The sequence below is a fragment of the Aristolochia californica genome, unplaced genomic scaffold, assembly GCF_029961685.1.
Source record: "Aristolochia californica isolate CCGP_79_NKW_82.1479 unplaced genomic scaffold, dmAriCali1.0.hap1 SCAF_11, whole genome shotgun sequence".
In the NCBI taxonomy this organism is placed as follows: Eukaryota; Viridiplantae; Streptophyta; class Magnoliopsida; order Piperales; family Aristolochiaceae; genus Aristolochia; species Aristolochia californica.
Genome location: NW_027181782.1, coordinates 12,123,510 through 12,140,554, shown reverse-complemented (window position 1 = coordinate 12,140,554; position 17,045 = coordinate 12,123,510). Strand labels below are relative to the sequence as shown.

Below are 17,045 nucleotides of genomic sequence, written 5' to 3'. Positions count from 1 at the left end.
TATAGACTTTTCTGTTATCTAGGTTTATTATATAATTATTATTTGGGAATGATTTTGCGTGCCAGATTCTGCTGGCTATCTGAAGGGGATGGAAATACAAAAAAATTTCATGCAATTGCCTTTGGTTGAAAGAGAACTAACCGTATATCCTCTCTTCTAATAAATGCTGCCCTTTCAGATTCGACAATAATTGGATGGCAGACCCCTCTTTTGATCTATCTCTCCAATCCTTTTGGGAGAATATGACTGATGCTGGACCGAGAAGGTGGGCCTTCCCAATCAAGCTCAAGCTCAAGATGTTGAAGCCGCTGTTGAGGTCTTGGGCCTCTGAAAAGAAGGCCTCTTCCTCGGCTGTGAGAACCAATGCCCTTGCTCAGATAGCCGCTCTCGACTCTAAGGAGGAAGTCAGAGGTCTCTCTTATCCGGAAGTCTTTCAGAAGTATGCCCTTCAAGGGCAATTGCAGTCTTCGCCCACAGCGAGTTAGTACACTGGAAGCTACGTGCAAGATTCAAATGGCTCTCCAATGGGGATGCTAATACTAAATTCTTTCATGCAGTCACCTCTGCGCGAAGAAGGGCCAACCGCATTGCCATGCTCAATGTCAACGGTGAGGCCACCTCGGACTGAGCCATTATTTCTGACTCACCGGTGAATTTTTTTGCAGATTTATACTTTGATCACTAGCCATTCCGGCTATTCTTCCAAAGGGTTAACCTTCATGTGATTCCATCAGCTGCAGCTAGTCTCATCGAGCTCCCCTTCTCTAATCGGGAAATTGAAATTGCAGCCCTTGGTCTTCCTTTGGATCGTCCTCCCGACCTGGATGGATTCAACGGGAAATTTTATCGCCGTTGCTGGCCCTTCATCAGAGAAGACATTTCCAACATGGCCCGCTCCTTTTATCAGCATGGCATCAGATATAGGAGTATCAGAGCATCTTTCATCGCCCTCATCCCTAAAAACAGATGGTGCAGAGCTCCCATCCGACTTCCGGTCGATCAGTCTCACTACAAGTGCATATACGGCGATTGTGCGCCTCCTTGCTAGTCGTCTCAGGGCAATCCTCCCTATTGCTATTCACCATGGCCAGAGTGTTTTTATTAAGGGAAGAAACATTCTTGATTCAGCCATGGCATGTCATGAACTTAGTCATCATTTCAAGGTCCAAAAGCTCCCCAAATTCATCCTCAAACTTGACTTCGAAAAGGCATTTGACAGAGTTAACTGGATGTTTCTGGACACCCTCCTGGGGAAGATGGGATTCAGAGAAAAATGGCGCTTCTTGATCCAAAGCTGCATCTCCTCTGCAAGCTACTCCATCCTTCTCAACGGAACAATTTGTGGGTATTTTAAGGGAACCACGGGAATCAGATAGGGAGACCCCCTATCCCCCCTGCTCTTCAACATGGTGGCAGAATACCTATCCTCCTTGATCTACTCAGCCAAGAACATGGGATGGCTCCTCCCCACGACTGATTGCATAGCCTTTGATATTCCAATTCAACAGTTTGCGGATGGTACTATTTGCTTCGGGGTTGGTACTATGGATCAAATAAAAAAATTGTGTGCCATGCGGGGATTATTTGAATTAGCTTCCAGTCAGAACATAAACTGGGGAAAAACCACTCTCCCTGGCTATCACATTGATCCAGCTGGGCTTCGGGATATGGCGGACTATCTGGGATGATCTGTGGGAAATATGCCAACTACATATCTTGGGCTCCCACTTTTTGATTCTCGGCCTTCGACATCACTATGGTCCCCCCTCATTGAGAAATTTGAAAAGAGGCTAGCCACTTGGAGCGGGGCGTCTCACTCTTCTCAAGTCTTGTCTGGCGGGGCTACCAAATTATCTGTTATCATTCATGCATTGTCCGGCCTCCGTTTGCTCCAAAATTGATGCCATCAGTCGACGATTTCTATGGAGAGTTTTAGAAGATACCTTCAGATACCGTCTGGTCAGTTGGAAGGATATTTGCATGCCTTATAATAGGGGAGGATTGGGCATCCGGCCTACAAGAGAAATGAACAAAGCTCTTATGCTCTAATGGATTTGGAATTTCAATAACAAGCATAAAAGTTTATGGAAGAATATGGTGAAATTCTACCTTCAGTTTTCGGGTGCATGGTGGAGAGAGGGTGGCACTGCTCGCCTCCTATCCCCAATACGAAAATCAGTTTTCAAGCTCCTTCCAGTATTCAGATATGCTACCTCGTTTCACACGGGCAATGGAAGGACCCTTCTCTTTTGGTCGGACGAATGGTGTGGCCCCCGATCTCTCTCAGAGGACTTCCCGGGGTTGCATAGGGTGGCAAGCGACCTCTCTTGCTTTGTGGCTGATTCATGGAGTGATCACTCATGGAGTCTGTTGTTCCGTCGGGGATTAAATGATGAGGAATCGTTGGTTTTTTGCTCTCTCCTTACTAAACTCAGCTGTACTATTATCCGGGAGCACTTAGTTGATAAACTGATTTGGAAGCCTAGTAATAATGGCCGATTCACTGTCACTTCGGCTTACTCTCATATCAGAAAGCAAGACTACAGTACACGTGAGCACAAGGCGAATCTGGCTTGGAAGCTCTCAGCGCCAAGCAAAATCAAATTCTTCGTGTGGTCAACCATCAGAGAACAAATTCTTACTTTAGACAACCTTCATAGAAGAGGCTTCACTGCCCCCGATCTTTCTTGTCCCCTTTGCGGTGAGTGCGAAGAGACAGTCCAGCATGTCCTCTTACACTGGATTTTCGTGGCAAGTTTGGATGAAGATCTTTTAGAAAATCGGGCTCCAACTGGGGCTTCATCAGGACCTCTTTGGCACCTTTGAGATGGTTCGAGGGATTCTCCTTCCTCGGCTGGGCAAGTTAAATCCTTCGGCCTGTCTTGCGCATGTTCCATGGTGCATTTGGCTCGAGCGGAACAGCCGGAGATTCAACTCCAAAGCTAGCACCCCAGACAACACGACTTCTCATGCCGTCGGCCTCATCTCGAGCTGGCTCCTTACAAAGAAGGATTTTGTCACTCTATCAGGGGTTTCCATTCGGGAAAATTGGAATTTGATCGCTCACATGTCTAGCCCCAGCAGAGCTCCAAGAATTGCTATCTAGGATCCTCCCCCTTGCGACTGCATAAAACTGAATTTTGATGGTAGTGCTATTGGATGTCCTAGTCCAGCAGGACCAGGTGGTGTGTTCAGAGGTCACAATGGAGACCCTATTATTTCTTATGCTGGTCTGGTAGGCATTGCCGATTCTAATACTGCTGAAGTTAGTGCTCTGTTGTTCGGTCTCCAAATCTTCAGGGATCGTCTCCATGGCAAGTTAATCATTGAAGGCGACTCGAAGACGGTTATTAGTTGGTGTTCCAAGGACAGCCTCCCCCCTTGGCGCCACTAGCCCATCACGGATAGTATTGCTGACATTGTATCTTCTACACATTGTAATTGGAATCTCATTCCTAGATCAGCCAACTCTTTGGTTGATAAATTGGCAAAATTTGGAACTTCCCAACAATCTCTCATTGTTTGGGAAGGCTTCCCTCCCTTGTAATATCCACTCTTGAGCTTTTGCCTTAATAAAAATCAGCATCATTTAAAAAATAAAAATAATTATAATGATAATAAATGGTGAGGAATGTACGGATAGTGTCTCTATTGCTAACGAGTTTGTCAAGTTTTTTTCAGGTTTGTAATCGGAGGAAAATTTCAACCGGCATGTCCTGGACCAGATGGATTTCCGTAGGATCTCTGTATCTGAGGCTATGCATCTGGAAAGACCTTTCTCCTATGAAGAAATTAAGGCAGCAGTTCTTGGAATGCCTAGAGATAGGGCCTCTGGCCCGGAAGGCTACAATTGTAAACTCTACTACCAATCTTGGGACGTTATCAGAGATGATGTGCATAATTTTGTAAACAACTTTCAACAAGTTGGTATCACATATAAATCCGTTGGCGCCTCTTTCATTGCCCTTATCCCAAAAAACTCCAGTTTTGTCTTGACCAAATATTACAGGCCCATAAGCCTCACCACAAGCTCCTACAAAATCCTTGCCCGCCTCTTAGCCAAACGATTCAAATCTGTCCTCCCAAAAATCATCAGTCCCTGCCATAGTGGTTTTATTGCTGGTCGGAACATCCTTGACTCGTCAATGGCCACCCACGAAATCCTCCACACGTTCAAAAAATCCAAAAACCCAAGAGTTGTTATTAAGATTGACTTTGAAAAAGCCTTTGACAGAGTCAATTGGAAGCTAGTCGATCACATCCTTGATACGATGGGTTTCTCCACCCGATGGATTCTGGATGAGAAGTTGTATTTCTAATGTATCCTATTCTATTCTGGTAAATGGCATACTCTGTGGTTATTTTAAGGGCTCCAGGGGAATCAGGCAGGGGGACCCTCTTTCACCCTTTCTGTTCACTTTCATTGGAGAACAATTAGCTGCCTTGGTCCGTCTAGCAAAAATGTCAGGATGGCTTAATCCTATTTCTTCTAACCCTACCCTCAATATTAGCCTCCTCCAATATGTGATGGCTCCCTCACCCAAATTCATAATTTGAGCGCCCTTTTGAGCTTATTCGAAGTCTCTTCTGGACAAAAAATTAGTTGGGAGAAATCCTCTATCTCCGGTTACGACATTGAACCTGGATTACTCAGCTCCATGGCAAATTATCTTGGCTGCAAACATAGAATCATCTATTGGATCCTATCTGGGACTGCCTCTAACTCCCCGTTTCCCCTCTAAAGCTTCCTGGCACCCTATCATTGAGCGTCTGGAAGGGCGACTCGCCACCTAGCGGGGGAAATTCTTATCTAAAGCAGGCAAGTTAGTTCTAATCAAATCATGTCTGCATGGTATACCCACCTATTTTTTGTCTATGTTCCACTGCCTTACATCTATCAGAAACAGAATTGACACTCTAAAAAGGCGTTTCCTTTGGGGTGGCCCGAATGGTGAAAAACAATATCATCTAGTCAAATGGGAGGAAGTGTGCAAACCAAAACTGTTGGGTGGATTGGGAATCCAGAACATCAACGACACAAACTCTGCTCTTCTCCTTAGGTGGATATGGAAATTTAATATGCAACCAAATTTGATTTGGAGAGCCTTTGTTGCAGAAAAACAAATATTCACTCTAGATGGTGGATAGAAGGAGGGAGAATCTATTCTCTCTCACTTGTCTGGAAAAAAATCGTTCGGCTCCTTCCCAAATTCAAAGTGGATGCAAAATGTTATATTGGAAATGGAGGATCAACTAAATTCTGGAATGACTGGTGGATTGGCCAATCTCCACTCAGCATTAGCTTTCCAGAAACATATGGCCTCTTAGGTAACTCAGAAGCTCTCATTTCTGACATCTGGTTAGAAAATGGGGACTGGAATTTAAATCTCAGAAGGCATCTCACTGACCCAGAAGCTCTCCTTGCATCTGAACTCCTTCACCTCCTCCCAATCAGACAGCCAAACACCTCAGGTGACATGCTAATCTGGACTCCCTGTCCAAAAGGTACCTTCTCCACATCCTCCGCCTACAAATTCCTAGACCACCTCTCCTCAACTCTCCTAAAGCACCCTATTGCCTATGTATGGGACCTCCTTGCCTCCTTGCCATCCTACTATGGCAATTTGGGCCCCTCCTCCCCCCAGGTTCTTGAAACTCAATTTTGATGGAAGTGCTCTCGGCATCCCAGGCCCAGCAGGGTTCGGTGGTGTCATCCATGATGAAAAGGGTGATCTCCTCTTCTCCTATGCCAGCCTCCTCGGTATCTCAGACTCTACTACAGCAGAGCTCTCGGGCCTCTTACACGGGCTCAAAATCTTCTCTAGCAACCTCTCTGGTCCTCTTTGTATTGAAGGCGATTCAAAAGTGGTCATCAACAGGTGTGCAAACCACGGCCATCCCCCATGGCGTCACTGGGATATATTCAAAGAGATATGTAATTTGTTTTCTCCTTTAAACTGTAAGTGGAGTCACATTCCACGATCTGCTAATCACTTGGCAGATTTCCAGGCCAAGGTGGGCATTTCTCTCCAACACTTTGTTGTGAATTCAGGCCCCCGACATTAGGTTTGTATTCTTCTTCTTTGTTTTCAATATATGCACCATTTTTCAAAAAAAAAAACAAAGGACTTGGATTTGTAAGAATCATTCATGTTGGTGGATACAGGTTGATTTTTCTGGTGTTGACTTGAGCAATTTTATTTTTGATGGTATAGTGGACATAATTTTTTAATTTTTTAAATTCTATATCCTCTTTAATGAAATCCTCACTATACTCAGAAAAAATAAGTTACTGCCTAGTGCAAGTTATTAAATCTCTCTTAATGGACGATCAGCCCAGTGCTAGTTCAATTACTGGGATGTAAGATCACAGGGTTTAAATACTAAACTGAGGGCTCACAATGGTGATTTATTTGATAATTCTGGTCAGAATAAAGGGAGATGTTTTTGGTCAATTTATAAACACTACTAGAACTCATTAGGACACATATGTGAGCTGCAAGTCCAGGATCTTCCTAAACCACACTGAAGTCGGACTTTCACCCACTAATGGCACTTTTCAGTACAATAGCAAAATGCTCAACAGTTCAGAACATTACCTCATTTCTATCTCCAGTGCACTGTTCACCCATAAGATGTGTAAGATACTCTTCAAATTCTTCATGAGGAGCCTGCAATTCAAAAATTTAGCAGTTTCTAAGTAACTGATCTCTATGTTTAGTCATGTGAACTTATCAACTAATGGAAATAACAGCAGAGAATTGTACAGAAGAATAACAATTAGGCTTTATTTAAGAAATCTGATGCCAGAAATTAAAGGTTCCGCCATGGGAGATTATGATTCAACATGCCTAATGGATGACAGATGGATTCATGCAATGGAGTTTCCATACAGCACGACAAAATTTCACAGCATCACCGGAAAGCTATTTTGTTGAAATTTTTTTGCAGAATTTTTTTAATTTTTTTGCCATTTTGTCAAAATATTAGAACATAAACTTTTGAAGATGGGCTCTCCTTCACAGCCTCATTATATTCCGTGATCACCTCAATGGCCCACTTCTCATCAAGGGTGATTCCAAGGTGGCGATTAGATGGTCCTTCTCTAGCTCATTTCCGCCTCTGGCGACATTGGGATATCTTTAATGAAACTATGAATATTGTGCCTGTTGATTTTCAGGACTCCATGGATTTAGCTCATGGAGAAAAAGCAAGAGACACCCATTGAGAGAAATACAGAGGAAGAAGAGGTTATGGACTTGTTGTCCTAACCCTTCCCCTAAAGCTCAATTTATAGATTAATGATCCAAAAATATTATAATAATGCCCCTGAAATTTTAACCTAATTACATCAATGCCATCTCTATGAGATGACTCTCTATTTACCATCTTGTCCTCATTGTATGAGCTTGTGGGCCTTCTCCTTGGTCTATGGGCCTTAAGCCCATCTTCCACATCTCTTGGATGTGTGGGCATTCCTTGGTCTTATGGGCTTGAGCCCATCTTCCACACACATGGACTTGTGGCCTTCCTCGGTCGTGTGGACTTGGGCCCATCTTCCAATAGTGCCCCGCATTGTTTGTACTTGGTCTCACATCCCTAGATCTTCGAATTCCTTTGCTCAATAGCTTATTAAGTAGTGAGCCTCCCTCCAATCCCCTATTGTAAAGGGAGAGCTCCCCTGATCTTTTGTTCTAGGTTGTGTTTTAATACAACTCCATCTAGAGAATCTGAACGTGAGTGAGAGAGAGGGCAATTTTGGGCGATTTCGGGCGAAATTTCGCTTAGCGTGCGCCGTTAATCATCGTAACGTACGCCGTTAGCGATCGTATTGTGCGCCGTCTATTTCAAAACTGCTAACGTGCTCCAAAACCCTCAAATGAGAGAGAGAGAGAGCACTCCCAACGGTTGCCGTCCCTACGGCCGGCAACCGGACCACCCCCGTCGACTACCGCTACTCAGGCAAGGCTGCGGCGAGCCTTTCCGACGCCGACAGAGGGCTTGGCGATGCTGCGACGAGAAGAAATGGAGGAAATGTCTCTCCACAACGAGGAAGAAAAAATCACAGACGGTCGGATCCGTCCAGCTACCGCTCCGGCGACCTTTCTAAGGCTCCGACGGAGGAATACGAAGCTCGTTGGACAACGGTCTCTCGCCGGAAGAAGCGAAATAGTATTTTCCGCTTCAGCTACGGAAAATGCAGAGTTACCTTCGAGAGAGTCATCCGGAAATCAGGTCTGGTGATCTGTATCTCCTCAGCCGATGGATCAAAGCTTTCATTCATCTGTGTCCCAGTAGAAGCGATCCACAATTTTAGGCATCAGTTCCAGAAAACTACCTCGGAAACTAAAAAATCCCATGAGCTTTGGTCACGGGACTCGATGTTCCTCTTCTCGGTGACTGCCTTCCGTGGTCATCAGGAATGTCGGATCACCCACAGAAGAGGAACCTCCATTTTAGCCAGGCTATTCGTACCTGAGGCCACAAACTCGGGTTTTGGCTGGAATGAGCTAGGCGATGCACTCCAAAGCTTCTCCGCAGCACTAGCCACAGCAGAAGAGCCAATCCGACCCGGTGATGCCAGAGTAAGATTTCCATTCTCTTCCCAGCAACCCAACGCCACCAAAACACCCTCCCGACATCCCCTCCTACTCATATCAGCACCCCCTCCTCCCCGAAAATTCCTCATTTGCCCCAAAACCATGCATCAATCCCCCCTACTCCCACAGAAACACCCGAAATCATCCAAATCCCACCAAACCTTCTCCATGATGGGCACAGAATTTTGACTCGCTCCATTATCGTCCAAACAACCCCCGAAGTCATCAAATCCAGCATTCTTCAATGGCTGATTGACGCACTTCACCTCCCTTACACTCCTAGAATCTCCTATTTCAGTCCCCAAACTTGGCTTGTTCATTTCGGAACCCAGCAGGAGTCTTCTGCGGCTCTTGCCATCATACCCCACACCAGCTCTGGCATCATTGGGGTCTCAGAGTGGCTCCCCTCGGCACCCTCCAGCCAGTACGGCCAATGGGTCACAGTTACAGGGCTTCCTACTGAGCTATGGCAGAATGTGGTCTTTTCGAGAGTCGTATCTGAGTTTGGCACTATCATTGCCTTGGACCCACTCACAGAACATTGGCACCGTCTGTATGAGGCCCGGATCCTCATCAACCCTCTTCACCCATGTGAAGGGCAATATTTCAAATGCATCATGGTGGACAAAGCACGATACTGGATCCGTAGCAACATCGCTGTGATGGAAGATTTTAGAGATGTGGTCCTCGAAAGCACAATCAAACCTTGGGAAATCACACAGCCAAACAATGAGCTGGGAAGTGCACATCTCGACTCTGCCCCCTCCCAGCAGTTGTGATCCCCTCTAGGCAGCCTTATAGTTGGCATGGGAACTATACTCGCTGACCTCCCAGCATTCCCCCCACTTATCCAACACATCACTCACCCACCCACTCAACCCAGTTCCCCACAAAAAATACCATTGACCAAGATCCAGATGTCGTCCACACCTCTGTCTTAACTCCAGAAATACACCCCCCCCCCCCCCCATAGCCCCACAAATCATCCCCATAACCCCCACACTCCACAATCTTCCCCCCTAGATATTGGAATCCCCCCCTAGCTCACCCTAGAGAAATCCCCACCCTAAAAATTACCTCTCTGATGCAGAGTCCGGAAGCATTGAGTGCACTCCTCGTGCCCATAGGCAAAACAATTCTCCCCCTCCCGTTGTAACCTACCAGCGCCGAGCTAGAGGGCAGCAGAGACAAGACAACTTCTACAGGGAGGACCCAGTGCCACCATTCGATACCCCTGCAACCCAGAGACGGGAGATTTCATCATTCCAAAGTCGGGTGAACGAGCTCAAGTACTTGTGGCAGCTCTTTAGTCAGAACAACACAAATATGAACCAGAAACCTGGGCCCAGATAGTGGAACTTGCCAAGGTGATGGGCACCGTCTTCGCGGAGCCTCTCCAGGGAGAAAGTCACCCATCTGAGAAGTCAAAAAAGATGAAAAATGATCAATGATTATTCTTTCATGGAATGTCCGTGGAATTGGGTCCTTGCGTCGCCGCGCCTCTATTAGGGACCTCCTTGCCTCTACCAAGGCAAATGTTGTTGTTCTCCAAGAAACCAAGGTAGCTTATCTACCTCTTAGAAACATTTGTGAGTTGTGGCACCTAAAGGAGCCCGCCTGGGCTTCAGTGGATGCAGTGGGATTGGCAGGCAGTATCATACTGATATGGGACACCAGTATTACTGAGGTGCTTGATCGTTGCAGTGGCTCTTATTCCCTTAGCATCAAGCTGCGAGACAAAGGTTCGGGGAATATTTGGTGCCTAGTTAGTGTCTACGGCCCTACCAGACACCATGAGTTTGGGAGGATCTATCGAGGACTTGTCAGAAGTGGCGTATTCCTCTGATGCTTGTAGGTGATTTCAATGTCACTCGCTTCTGCCACGAGAAATCCCCGCCATCCCGAAGAATCACTACCTCCATGAGGCTATTTAGGAATTTTATTGGCAGCTGGGACTTGGACGAGATTGCCCTATCTGGGAAGACCTTCACTTGGTCAAATGGCAGGCAACCCCCTGTCCTCTCAAAGCTGGACCGATTCTTAGCCAGCAATGATTGGCTTCAACTCTACAGTAACATCTCTGGCAAAGTGCTCAATAGAGTCGTCTCTGATCATTGGCCGATTATGATTGATACCCATTTTGGCAGTTGCCCCACCCCCCCCCCCCCCCCCCCCCCCCCTTTCAGGTTCAACAATAATTGGATGTCGGACAGAGAATATGATAGTTGGGAGAATATGATAGTTGCAGGACAGAGAGGGTGGGATCAAGCTTAAGATGTTAAAGCCGCTACTGAGGTCTTGGGCTTCTGAAAAGAAGGCCTCTTCCTCAACTGCGAGAACTGATGCCCTTGCTCAGATAGCCGTTCTCGACTCGGAGGAGGAAGTCAGAGGTCTCTCTTCTCCGGAAGTCTCTCAGAGGTATGCCCTTTAAGGGTAATTGCAGTCCTTCGCCCACAGCGAGTTAATGCACAAGAAGCAACGTGCAAGATTCAAATGGCTCTCCAATGGGGATGCTAATACTAAATTCTTCCATGCAGTCGCCTCTGCACAAAGAAGGGCCAACCGCATTGCCATGCTCAGCGTCAACGGTGAGACCACCTCGGACCGAGTCATTATTTCTGACTCACTAGTGAATTTTTTTGCAAATTTATACTCTGATCACCAGCCACTTCGGCCCTTCTTCCAAAGGGTTAACCTTCAAGTTATTCCATCAGTTGCAGCTAGTCTCATCGAGCTCTCTTTCACTACGAGGAAAATTGAAATTGCAGCCCTTGGTCTTCCTTTGGATCGTGCTCCTGGCCCGGATGGATTCAATGGGGAATTGTATCGTCGATGTTGGCCCTTCATCAGAGAAGATATTTCCAGCATGGCCCACTCCTTTTATCAGCATGGCATCAGATATAGGAGTATCAGAGCCTCTTTCATCGCCCTCATCCCTAAAATAGAAGAGGCAGAGCTCCCATCCGACTTCCGGTCGACCAGTCTCACTACTAGTGCATATAAGGTGATTGCGCGCCTCCTTGCTAGTCGTCTCAGGGCAATCCTCCCTATTGCCATTCACCATGGCCAGAGTACTTTTATTAAGGGAAGAAACATTCTTGATTCAGCCATATGTCATGAACTTAGTCATCATTTCAAAGTCCGAAAGCTCCCCAGATTCATCCTCAAGCTTGACTTCGAAAAGGCATTTGATAGAGTTAACTGGAAGTTTCTGGACACCCTCCTGGGGAAGATGGGATTCGGAGAAAAATAGCGCTTCTGGATCCAAAGTTGCATCTCCTCTGCAAGCTACTCCGTCCTTCTCAATGGCACAATTTGCGGGTATTTTAAGGGAACCAGGGGAATCAGACAGGGAGACCCCCTCTCCCCCCCTGCTCTTCAATGTGGTAGCAGAATACCTATCCTCCTTGATCTACTCGGCCAAGAACATGGGATGGCTCCTACCCACGACTGATTGCACAACTTTTGATATTCCGATTCTCAAGTTTGCAGATGATACTATTCACTTCGGGGTTGGTACTATAGATCAGATCAGAAAATTGTGTGTCGTGCTGGGATTATTTGAATTGGCTTCCGGTCATAACATAAACTGGGGAAAAACCACTCTCCTTGGCTATCACATTGATCCAGTTGGGCTTCAGAATATAGCGGACTATCTGGGATGCTTTGTGGGAAATATGCCAACTACATATCTTCTACTCCCACTTTTTGATTCTCGGCCTTCGGCATCACTATGGTCCCCCCTCATTGAGAATTTTGAAAAGAGGCTAGCCACTTGGAGCGGGGCGTCTCACTCTCCTCAAGTCTTGTCTGGCGGGGCTGCCAAATTATCTGTTATCATTCATGCACTGTCCGGCCTCCTTTTGCTCCAAAATTGATGTCATCTGTCGACGATTTCTATGGAGGGGTTCAGAAGATACCTTCAGATACCATCTGGTCACTTGGAAAGATATTTGCATGCCTCATAATAGGGGAGGATTGGGCATCCAGCCTACAAGAGAAATAAACAAAGCTCTTATGCTCAAATGGATTTGGAATTTCAACAACAAGCACAATAGTTTATGGAAGAATATGGTGAAATTCTACCTTCAGTTTTCAGGTGCATAGTGGAGAGAGGGTGGCACTGCTGGCCTTCTATCCCCGATATGGAAATCAGTTTTCAAGCTCCTTCCGGTATTCAGAGAGGCTACCGCATTTCACACGGGCAATGGAAGGACCCTTCTCTTCTGGTCGGACAAATGGTGTGGCCCCCGATCTCTCTCAGAGGACTTTCCAGGGCTGCATAGGGTGGCAAGCGACCTCTCTTGCTCAGTGGCTGATTCATGGAGTGATCACTCTTGAAGTCTTCCGTTTCGTCGGGGATTAAATGATGAGGAATCGTTGGCTTTTTGCTCTCCTTACTAAACTCAACAGTACTATTATTCGGGAGCACTCAGTTGATAAACTGATTTGGAAGCCGAGTAATAATGGCCGATTCACTGTCACTTCGGCTTACTCTCATATCAAAAAGCAAGACTATAGTCCTCATGAGCACAAGGCAAATCTAGCTTGGAAACTCTCAGCGCCAAGCAAAATCAAATTCTTCGTGTGGTCAGCCATCAGAGAACAAATTCTTACTTCAAACAACCTTCATAGAAGAGGCTTCACTGCCCCCGATCTTTCTTGTCCCCTTTGCTGTGAGTGTGAAGAGACAGTCCAGCATGTCCTCTTACACTGTGGATTTTTGTGGCAAGTTTGGATGAAGATCTTTCAAAAAATGGGGCTCCAACTAGGGCTACATGAAGACCTCTTTGGCACCTTTGAGATGGTTCGAGGGATTCTCCTTCCTCGGTTGGGCAATTTAATTCTTTCGGCCTGTCTTGCGCATGTTCCATGATGCATTTGGCTCTAGCGGAACAACCGGAGATTCAACTCCAAAGCTGGCACCCCAGACAATACGGCTTCTCCTGTCGTCGGCCTCATCTCGAGCTGGCTTCATACAAATAAGGATTTTGCCAATCTATCAAGGGTTTCCCTTCGGGAAAATTGGACTTTGATGGCTCACATGTCTAGCCCTAGTAGAGCTCTTAGAATGGCTATCAGGGATCCTCCCCCTTGCGACTGCATAAACTGAATTTTGATGGTAGTGCTATTGGATGTCCTGGTCCAACAGGAGCAGGTGGAATATTAAGAGGTCACAATGGAGACCCCATTTTTTCTTATGCCGGTCCGGTGGGCATTGTCGATTCTAATACTGCTGAAGTTAGTGCTCTGCTGTTCGGCCTCCAAATCTTTAGGGATCGTCTCCATGGCAAGTTAATCATTGAAGGCGACTCAAAGACGGTTATTAGTTGGTTTTCCAAAGACAGCCTCCCCCCTTGACGCCACTGGCCCATTACTGATAGTATTGCTGACATTGTATCTTCTTCGCATTGTAATTGGAATCTCATTCCTAGATCAGCCAACTCTTTGGCTGATAAATTGGCAAAATTCGGAACTTCCCAACAATCTCTCATTGTTTGGGAAGGATTCCCTCCTTTGTAATATGCTCTTTTGAGCTTTAGTCTTAATAAAAAATCAGCATCATTTCAAAAAAAAATAAAAAATACAGCTCAATCTTTCTCACAAAAAAAAAAAAAAAGAAGTTGGAACCTTTCAAATAGTAAGGCTGCCTGCACATTTTACATTTACAGTTCAAGGGCTTCCAATAGAGCAGGTTGTCTTTATTGGACAGTAAGATAAAGGACATTGCACAAGATAGTGTACATTCCCTGGAACTTCTGTGATAACATAGAAAATAACACACCAGTCGAACTCCAAAGGCTTTGGCAACACCAGCAACAGTAACGTCTGAGTGCAAGGGCCCCAGCCCACCAAACATGAATACCTGAAGAATCAGATGATGTTATCAAGAGCAACAATAGACTGCAAAGGTAGCTTTTAATTGAAAAGCAACAAAAACAAACCATATCATTTGTAGACTTTCTCAGTTCAACTTCGTCAGCTACAGCATCAATCTGCATTAACTTAAAAAACATTCGTAAAGCACATTTGCCTAAAGGTTTCATAATCAAAATTAATCAAATGGATGGAATATAAAAGGCAGGCTTAAACACATAATAATGCATGGTTGACCAAAGCAGAAAATTTCAACAAGAATATTTTGTGTAGAACCTTCTTTTAGAGCAGGATGTCTGTCTTATTGGACCCATTTTTTTGTGCCCCGTTTAGTTTTTACCCTGTTTCCGTTGTCCATATATCAGGCTCATTGTCCATTTGTTTAAGATTGGACATAAGAGAGAATGGTTTTTTAAATGACATAAGAGGGAATGTTAGTGAAAATAGTTCTGCATATATGAGTGTAAGAAAAACACTGATTATTAGTTGCAAAACAACCTCCTAAATCAGCTTGTCATTTTGGATTAAACCTTGACCCACCTTTTAATACTCATAAAAATGAAATTTTGATTCAAGTTTTAGTTTTCAAATATTTCCTGTAAGATTATCCCTGGTTTCCATTTTGGCATATTACCAGTAGCATGCACGACAACCCAATAGCCCAAGAACCCATAATATCAACTTTCATACTCATAAAGATGAAAATTTGTCTTCAAGTTCTAGCTTTCATATATTTCCTGTAAGATCATCCCTGTTTTCATTTTTGCATACTACCTAGTAGCATGCAAAACATGTTACCATATTTTGGAATTCATATAAGTTATATTAATGTTAGTTGTTTAGATATTTACATGTATATAGGTTAATAAGCAAGGATTAATGGGCTGGGTTGGATTGTAACTAAGCCCATGGGCTGTCTTGTACTTAACCTAACCCTATGTTTAAATAGAAGATAAAGGAAGGGAAGAGGGGCTCCCGATTTTCAGCTTCTCTCGTGTGTTGGTGTGGTCGTCAGTCTCAGAGCTTGGAGCCTCTCGGTTGTGGCTGTTCCAGAAGCCTTTTGGGTAGATTTTCTTGGTCGTTGCTGCTTCCTCCAGCATCTAGGTTTCTCTTGGTAGATTCAGAGCTTGGAGCTCTTTATTTTGGCTGCTCATGGCCGCTCCTCTTGGTGGAAATCCTTGGTCGTTGCTGCTCTCTTCAGCAACTCAGTTTGGCTGTTCCAGCAGCCACTCTTGGGCTAGAAAATATTGACATGGTATCGGAGCTATTATTATTATTATTATTTTCGTGGTGCTGCTATTATTTTTCTTGGCGTGCTTGAGCTGCTGGGTGACACTGAGTTTGGACTCTGAGTTGGCATTTTCAGAGAAGGGGTTTCAGCATTTGTTCTCGGAAAACAATTTTCAGCGAAAGGGGTTTCAGTTTCTTTTCAGAAAGTTTGGTGACTCACGGGGATTTAAGCCAATTTCAGCAATTTTCAGAAAGTGGATTTCAGCATTTTTTGGTGACTCAAGGCTTGCATTTCAGCCCTTGGATTGCTGTGTCTCTGCGTGGCTTAACAAGTTAGATTTTTTACCTATACGTTTCACGGGTAAGAACTACACTACATGGGCTTTTCGATTCCGTTTATTTGTTATAGGAAAAGAGCTATAGGGTCATATAGATAGAAGTGATCCGGCACCTAGAGAGGCTGCAGCTTTGTCAAAGTGTACAACCATGGATGCTAGGGTAATGACCTGGATACTTGTTCTTAATCTGCGGCCCTATAGAAATGCAGCTGATATGTGGAATTACCTCCACAAGATTTACAACCAAAATAGCACGGCTCGGCGGTTTCAATTGGAGTATGAGATGGCTAATTTCACACAGGAAGCCTCTCCATTGAAGAATACTATTCTGGGTTTCAAAACCTTTGGGCCGACTATGCCGAGATTGTTTATGAGAATGTTCCAGTTCCTACTCTCTCTAATATTCAAGTTGTGCATGAGACAAGCAAGAAAGATCAATTCTTGATGAAGCTCCGTTCCAAGTTTGAAATTGCAAATTCCAATCTGATGAATCGTCATCCTATACCGTCTATGGATATCTGTTTGAGTGAGCTTCTAAGGGAGGAACAACGTATTGCCACTCAGGCCGGCATGGAACATCAGGCTAATACTGATACCCCTGTTACTGTGGCCTATGCAGCACAAGGGAGAAATCAGGGTAGGGACATGAAGTCTGTCCAGTGCTTTAACTGTAAAGAATTTGGTCATTTTGCTCGGGATTGCTCTAAGAAGTTCTATAAGTACTGCAAGTAAATGGATCATCTCCTCGCCGCTTGTCCTATTCGCACGGCAAGGAAGAAGGGTACTGCTTATCATGCATCCACAAGTGCTTCTAGTTCTATTGCATTGCCTCCTGCCGTGCAGGTTACTCCGACTATTGTTCCTACAGCCCTAGCAAATCTGAGTACACTCACTCCTGAAATGGTACAACAGATGATCATTTCTGCCCTTTCTACTTTTCGGCTCTCAGGTAAGAATAAAGTCTCTACTCGGTCATGGTATGTTGACTCCGGTGCTTATA

At 45.0% G+C, this 17,045-nt stretch overlaps 1 protein-coding gene across 3 annotated transcripts in view; it reads right to left on the bottom strand.

The window, feature by feature from the left end:
* LOC137944132 (uncharacterized) overlaps positions 1 to 17,045 on the bottom strand; it is a 75,000-nt gene that overhangs the window by 14,589 nt on the left and 43,366 nt on the right. For 2 of the 3 annotated variants that reach the window (XM_068789672.1, XM_068789674.1), the window contains exons 9-11: positions 14,546 to 14,605; positions 14,386 to 14,466; positions 6,600 to 6,671 (exon numbers count right to left, since the gene is read on the bottom strand). In XM_068789672.1, coding sequence (XP_068645773.1) covers positions 6,600 to 6,671; positions 14,386 to 14,466; positions 14,546 to 14,605 — 213 coding nt within the window. The remainder of the gene's footprint in view (positions 1 to 6,599; positions 6,672 to 14,385; positions 14,467 to 14,545; positions 14,606 to 17,045) is intronic. The other variant, XM_068789673.1, reaches the window with a different exon arrangement.